General features: G+C 54.2%; 1 protein-coding gene across 1 annotated transcript in view; it reads right to left on the reverse strand.

Moving 5' to 3' along the window:
* Positions 1 to 297: 297 nt before the first annotated feature.
* Positions 298 to 7359, reverse strand: part of GPR157 (G protein-coupled receptor 157) — a 10388-nt gene continuing 3326 nt past the window's right edge. The window contains exons 2-5 of the mRNA XM_005427713.3: positions 4299 to 4512; positions 2932 to 3126; positions 2041 to 2309; positions 298 to 475 (exon numbers count right to left, since the gene is read on the reverse strand). Of these exons, the coding sequence (XP_005427770.1) occupies positions 2076 to 2309; positions 2932 to 3126; positions 4299 to 4512 (643 nt within the window). The 3' untranslated portion in view covers positions 298 to 475; positions 2041 to 2075. The remainder of the gene's footprint in view (positions 476 to 2040; positions 2310 to 2931; positions 3127 to 4298; positions 4513 to 7359) is intronic.

Genomic DNA, 7359 nt, shown 5'->3' on the forward strand with positions numbered 1-7359 from the left:
CAGGAGAGCCCCAAAAACCCCAAATGGGGACAGCCCCAGAACCAGGGAGGAGGGATCAGCATCCCACAAACCCCAATGGTGACAGCCCCAAACACCAGGGAGGAGGGATCAGCATGCAGCAGCACCACGAAATAATCATTGTCCTGTCCCAGTCCAAGAGAAGAGCAGAGCCAGGCTGGGGCTCCCACCACCACTGAGAGCCGTGCCCAGCACAGTCCTGCAGCAGCTCCTGCAGCCTCCTGGCCCGGGCTCTGTTCACCTCAGAACTCACCACATCGGCCTGGGCAGGCAGAAAACAACAGACCCCAAGCGAGGGTTCAGCTTCCCAGTGGGAAGGAGGGGAGACAAACGGGAGTGCAGCGTGCTCCAGAGGATCCTGACACAGCCGAGCAGCTCCGGGACCTGTCCAGGGCTCAGCCTCTCCAGCGCCGCTTTCCCCGGGCTGCAGCTCCCTCTGTGGGGCTGTCACAGCGCCCTGCAGGGACAGGGACAGGGACAGAGCAGGGACAGTCACTGCAGGGACAGGGACAGAGCAGGGACAGTCACTGCAGGGACAGGGACAGAGCACGGACAGTCACTGCAGGGCTGTGCCAGCACCCCAAACCTGCAGGGACAGTGACAAAACAGTGACAGTCACTGCCACCTCCCTGCACCTGCACAGAACAATGACAGAGCAGTGACAGTCACTGCAGGGCGGTGCCACCACCCCAAACCTGCACAGAACAGTGACAGTCACACCCCTGAGCTGGAAATGTGACCCTGGCCCATTCCTCCCAAAGCATTTCTCAGAGCTCTGCAATGGGAAAAGGCAAACTGAGGACATGGAATCTGTTTTGATTCTTTTTGGTGTTGGTTTTTCCTGCTGTTTTGTTTTCCCTTAAGCCAAGCTGGTGACAATTCTTTCTCTCTTCAGGGTTGGCTCCAAAAAAATGGAACACAGCACGATACTAAGTCTCATAAAATTTAAACATTTCTATCCTACCTTTCTGCAAGAAGTTTAACACATCTCCTCTTTGCAAGCCTTGTGGGACTCACAAGAGGCTGAGCTATCAAGGTTGCGATTTAGCCTTCAGAAGTTTTTAAAAGCCTTTTGAAAGGAGGAAAAAAACAACTCTTGGAGTCATCTATGGCACAGATGAGATGCTTCCATCTGCCTTTCAGAGGCTCCAGGGGGGCTGAGGAGCAGAAACAGGCTCAGGGGTGTTTGCACAGCCTGTGCCCACCAGGGTTTAAATACACTGATATAATTATGGAGTGAATGCCAAGGCTTCAGGGGAGAGCAGGAGTCCCCTCTGCCCTGGTGGGGAGAACTGGGGGCACCAAACACCTGATCTGGTGGGATCTGTGTGCACGTGGCATCTCCCATTAAAAACAGCCACCAGCTCCTCCTCAGCTCTGCCTGGTGCCCCGTTCCTGTGGGCCAGACAGCCCTGCAGCTCAGCTCCTCCTTCCATCCTCCTTCCGCAGAGCCGGGCAGCAGCTCAGCGGGAAGGGAGCAGAGCAGCTCTGTAAATGGGAGCGTGGTGGGGCTGCAGAGTCAGACAGGGAACCCCAGGGCAGCAGCAGAACCCCCTGGGACTGCCCCCTGTCCCTGTGCCTGCTCCCAACCCCTCCCATGGAGCACGGGCAGGGCGGGAGGAAAGGCTCACTGGAATTGCCATGAGAGAAGGAAAGGCTCACACTGGAATTGCCATGAGAGAAGGAAAGGCTCACTGGAATTGCCATGAGAGAAGGAAAGGCTCACTGGAATTGCCATGAGAGAAGGAAAGGCTCACACTGGAATTACCATGAGAGAAGGAAAGGCTCACACTGGAATTACCATGAGAGAAGGAAAGGCTCACTGGAATTGCCATGAGATGAAGAAAGGCTCACACTGGAATTGCCATGAGAGAAGGAAAGGCTCACTGGAATTGCCATGAGAGAAGGAAAGGCTCACTGGAATTGCCATGAGAGAAGGAAAGGCTCGGTGGAATTGCCATGGGAGGGGGAAAGGCTCACTGGAATTGCCATGAGATGAAGAAAGGCTCACACTGGAATTACCATGAGAGGAGGAATCAGCAGCAGCCAGGGCCAGCTCAGGTGCTGGGCAGCAGCGGCTTCGTCTGCCCGGGCACATCCAGGTCCTTGTCCTTGTCCCCGTCCCTGTGGGTCTGGGGGTGCTGCCAGGAGCCGGGGGGGCCCTGGCCAGGCCAGGGCAGCTCTGCAGAGGGGCTGCAGCAGAGCAGGGCCAGCAGGCGGGCCCGCACTGCCCGGGTGCACAGCACGAACAGGATGCAGTTGGCTCCTCCTTGGAACGTGTTCCCGATCCCCTGCAAGGGCAGCACAGCAATCACCAGGGCAGGAGCACAGCAATCACCAGGGCAGGAGCACAGCAATCACCAGGGCAGGAGCACAGCAATCACCAGGGCTGCTCCCAGGGCACCCCAGAGAACAGCTCACACCGTGCCACAGCAGCTGCAGGGCCACAGCCACCACCTCTGTGGACAAGCAATTCAGAGAAATGAGGGTTTCTCCCAAAAAGCACCCAAAAGCAGAGCACAGGCTGTTGTGTGCTGGCACTGGTGCAGGGCAGGCTTTGAGGACAAGCAATTCAGAAAAATGAGGAGTTTTTTCCCAAAAAGCACCCAAGAGCAGACCAGGGGCTGTTGAGTGCTGGCACTGGTGTAGGGCAGGAGCAGGCTGAGCCCTGCTGGAGGACAGACATCCAACATCCCCCTGTCCATCCCTGCCAGTGCAGCTTTCCTCTGCAGCCACTAGATGCTGCTGGAGCAGCTCCTGCTGCATTTCTGCCTCTGCTGCAGCCCGGGCATCACCTGGGGGCAGCAGCTGCTCCTGCAACACTCGGTGCCACCAGGAGAAGCCACGCCGGGAGCTCCCACTCTGCCCTGCCCCAGCCGGGTGCCCAGGGGCGCGTTCCCAGCAAACACTCACGTGCAGCACGACCAGGACGGGGTTCTGCACGGCAGGGGAGTCACACAGGGTCAGCACGAAGCGCACCGTGCTCCAGATGCGGAGGAAGATGAAGATGAGGGGGATGAGGATCAGCTTCTTGTCCGCCACGCTGGCGCGGGGCTGCAGGGCAGGGGCTGCGGGCAGGATGGGGCGGTACTCGGAGAGGGCAGCGTGCTGCAGGGACAGCGACAGGACAGGGGACAGGACAGGGGCTGAGCAGGAGCCTGCAGAGGTGGCACAGCCCCAGGGCCCCTGCCCAGAGCCAAGGAACCGCTCAGGAGGGGAGCAGGGCTGCAGCGAAGAGCAGCAGCCACTCTCTGCCTTTGGGGACAGTGACATTGCTGCTGCAGGCAAGCAGTGACAGCTCCCTGTGCTGCTCTGATCCCGAGCTGAGAACGGGGCCAGCTGCCCCAGCACTGTCCCCAGCACTGTCCCCAGCCCTCCCCAGCCCTCCCCAGCAGTCCTGGCAGAGGCAGGAGCCCGCTCAGGTTTCCAGCAGGTCACGCTGCTGTCTCTGCCCAGGCTGGGACACCGTGTCCTGCCTGCTGCACGCCAGGTGATGCTGACAGGCACCAGCAAACCCTCCCCAGCTCTGCTTCCCTTCCCTGCACACTCGGAGCTGCTGAAAATCACCTTGTTCTCCCAAATCATCTGCGGGATCCTGCCCTAACCAGCGCTGGGTTCATCCCCACCACCAGCACAGCTGCACCACAAGCAGAGGCAGAATTTCCAGAAGCACATCTACCCACACGTGGGGCTTTTCCCCCTAACCCAGCTCAGAGAGAACAGGAATCTCTGGGTGCAGCTCCTCCTGCCACTCTCATCTGGATTTGTCTGTAATGCAAATGCTGCCCTAGATGCCCGGATTCTGTGTTCTCAAGGAACAGAACAACTGAACTCTGAATTCCAAGCCCTGCCAGGACAGGGAGTCTCCTGTGTGGAGCCCAGAGCCATCCAGTGCCTGGGCTCCCAAATGCAGCTTTGAGCTGCAGAACAAAATAACATTCACAAACACAAACCGTCACTGGAGACACTAAAAGGACTGAGGCTTGAGAATCCCAATCTTGGTACAAGTGGAACTGCAGAAAACTGATTAAAGCTGAATTTGTCCTTCACATTCTGTTTCAATTCTTACTGTAGCATTTCCCTCATGAGCATCCCACACCCCCTGCTCGTTTTCAAAGGGCTTTTGCACTCTTAGCTTGTGCTAAGTCTCTGTGTGATGGTGCTGCCAGATCAGGGCACTGCTGCTCCAGGGACATTTCAGTGCTGTGAACCCCTCCTGCCTGGACAAGGAGCAAGAAATGCGGATTGTGGGGGGACAGAACCGCCCAGCAGATACTCACAGCTCTGTTAATGTGCTTCCTGATGAGGAGGTAGAGCACTGGCAGGGTGACATAGGCCAGGATCTCCCAGAGCTTTCCTGCCAGCAGCATCCACAGCAGCCGATCCTCAGCGTCCAGGTTGACCCAGCACCAGCCCACGGAGACGTTGGAGGCGTCGTAGCCAATCTTCCTGAGAGCCACAGCAGCCACCATGGTGGCCAGGGGGACACCCCAGCTGGGGGCACACAGAGCAGGGGGCTGAGCCAGGGACATCCCCGGCTGAGCCCCCACAGCTCAGGAAAGGGCGCCAGAGGCAGCGACTGTCACAGACGTGTTTTATGAAAAACCCTTTCCTTAGGATTCTTTCACCTGAGAAGCCTCAGGAACAAAATGCAAACATTGATTATCTGCTGCTGTGGAATGCAACAGGTGCATCTGTGATTGGCCTCATGTGGTTGTTTCTAATTAATGGCCAATCACAGCCCAGCTGGCTCGGACTCTCCGTCCAAGCCACAAACCTTTGCTATCATTCTTTCTTTTTCTATTCTTAGCCAGCCTTCTGATGAAATCCTTTCTTCTATTCTTTTAGTATAGTTTTAATATAATATATATAATAAAATAATAACTCAGCCTTCTGAAACATGGAGTCAGATCCTCATCTCTTCCCTCATCCTCAGACCCCTGTGAACACACAGGGACTGTCCCCCAGACACAGGGAGCTGGGGGGATTGCACAGGGCCAGGGCCACTGTAAAATGTGATTTTCCTGCAGGACCCAGCCAGCTGATCCCGAGCTTTTCAGAGCACAAGCAGCCAAGTCCCACCTTCCTATTCCAAAGTGAAATTCTGCACTCAAAGAAATCCACAGCTTCATTCTGTCAGTGGTGTGTTTTCTTGCTTTGCTTTTAAGTGGAGATGTAGTCAGTATTTTGGGAGCAAAAATATGATTTCTGAAGGACAAAGAGGCAGGGAAAAGTACTGGGAGTAACAGCAAAAAGCTAAGAAAGCAAAGAGGAGCCACATCCTCAAAACTTGGAGCTGTGACTTTGGCTTCTCACTTGATGGCAGAGGCAAATACAGGGAAGCATTTAGAAGAAAAATAACTGAGGTGAAACACTTGAATGAAGTCACTCAGCAGCTTGGGCTGCCCACAAGAAACCATGAGGAAGAACAGAGGAATCCCAGCAGCCCAAACAGAAATTCCACCACAGGAGTGCCCTGCATCCAGCTGAGTGTGTCACCTGCCGCCCCAGGGCCACCCCAGCTCAGGGTGCTTCCAGCACTGCCTCCTCTCCCCCAGGTGCACAGAAAACAGACCCATGACTGCCTTCCTCTGGTACAGCCCTCCTCTGACAGCCTGGAGCAGCTGCAGGGAGCATGGAGAGGATCTTGCCCCCAAAAGTCAGACTCCAGACCAGGTAGGCAAAGAGCAGCTGCCTAGACCAGATTATCTGAAACTCCACAGCCCAACTGTAGCACCAGAGATAATCCCATGATATTAGATTTCAAAAATACCCCATTTCCTACTCTTAAATAATGTCTGGATTCACCTACTGACAAAATAAACAAATATAAATATAAGGCTGTAAAAACCTTCAGAGTCAACTGTGCAGCCCGTGTGGAACATTTTGTCTCGGGGCTCAGCTCAGAACAGGCAGTGCTATTCCAAGCCAGGGCTGTTATTTAAGGACAGTGGTGCTGCAGGAAGCCCTCCCCACTCTGTTATCAGAGCAGACTTCTAAAAACATCCCAAACGTCACCACCACCACCATGAAAGTTTCCACACAGCTCAGGAGCCCTTTTGGTGAAACTGGGAATTTCTCAGAAAACAACTGCAAATGCGAAGACATTCCACTCTCAGCACTGCTGCAAGGACTGGGCACTAAGGTAAAGAATTCAAGAGAAATGGCACTTCCTAAAAGAAACCATGTAAAGGCACAAAGGCTGCAAGAAAAAGGAAGTGAATGGAGAAACTAATTTTACACGATTTTACAAACAATGATCTCAACAGTGAGCTGAAACTGCAAAAGAATGATGATAAAACCAGGTGAAATGATGGTGTGTGGATATAGGGCAGGACAGTGTAAGCACAGACACAGAGAGGCCACAGGAGGAAACAACTCACCACTGAGAAAGGGACTTAAAAACCTTCAGGAGATAACTGGGGAAAGGAAGAACAAAACTGCTGCATTAACAGGAGTTAATCTTCACTGGAATAGCACTCTGGGATCAGATGGACATTTACCACTGACACCTGGCAAAAGGATTACCAACAGAGGGAGATCAGAGAGGACCTAGGAAGGAACCAGACACTTCTGTGAAGTTCAGCTCCATTTCAGCAGCTGGAAAGGAGAACTGAGACTGGAGATTCAGTTGTTCTCAGGAGCTCCAAAGTGACATTTTTGGGAGGGCTGCCAAATGTCAGAGCTTTCACTGAACTAGGAGTGGAGGAACTGAATCAGGACAGATCATCACCCAAGGTGCGTGCGAGCACTGAAATAAAAGGGATCCCAGATAACAGAGAGCAGAAATACCCCCCTAAATCCCAAAGAGCAATTCTGTAGCTGGGCTTCTCCACAGCACACCTGGATGCAAGCAGAGTGGGAGAGAAGGGAAGGTGACTCCTCCTTCCTGTACAAAGGCTGGAAATCCAACCTGCAAGGCAGACACAGCAGTAGTTATTCCTCCAGCACAGCTCCTGGTGATCTATGGATAAAAAAATCCTCCAACCCAGCAATCTTTGCACAGCCACACCAAAGCAAGGCAAGGTGAGGACCCTTCAGCTCCAGCAGTGTTCAGCTGGACTTGCCCTGGGTTTCTGGGGTCACATTGCCCAATAAGCACATTTTGATTTATGCTGCACAGCTTTTCCCCCCTGGGGGCTCTCACAAGCAGGTGATTTGCTGTCACCTGCCTGCACAGGTTAGCCAAGGAGCCATCCTGCCTGCAGGCAGCTCCTTCTGGGCACAGGAATTTGCAAGGAGAGAAAAATCCTGGGCATCCCAGGCAGGTCCGGGAAGGAGCTCTGAGCACACCTTGAAACCAGAACTCCAAATCTGCCCCAATCCAATCCTGCAGAAGGC

Source organism: Geospiza fortis, unplaced genomic scaffold (assembly GCF_000277835.1).
Source record: "Geospiza fortis unplaced genomic scaffold, GeoFor_1.0 scaffold662, whole genome shotgun sequence".
Lineage (NCBI taxonomy): Eukaryota > Metazoa > Chordata > Aves > Passeriformes > Thraupidae > Geospiza > Geospiza fortis.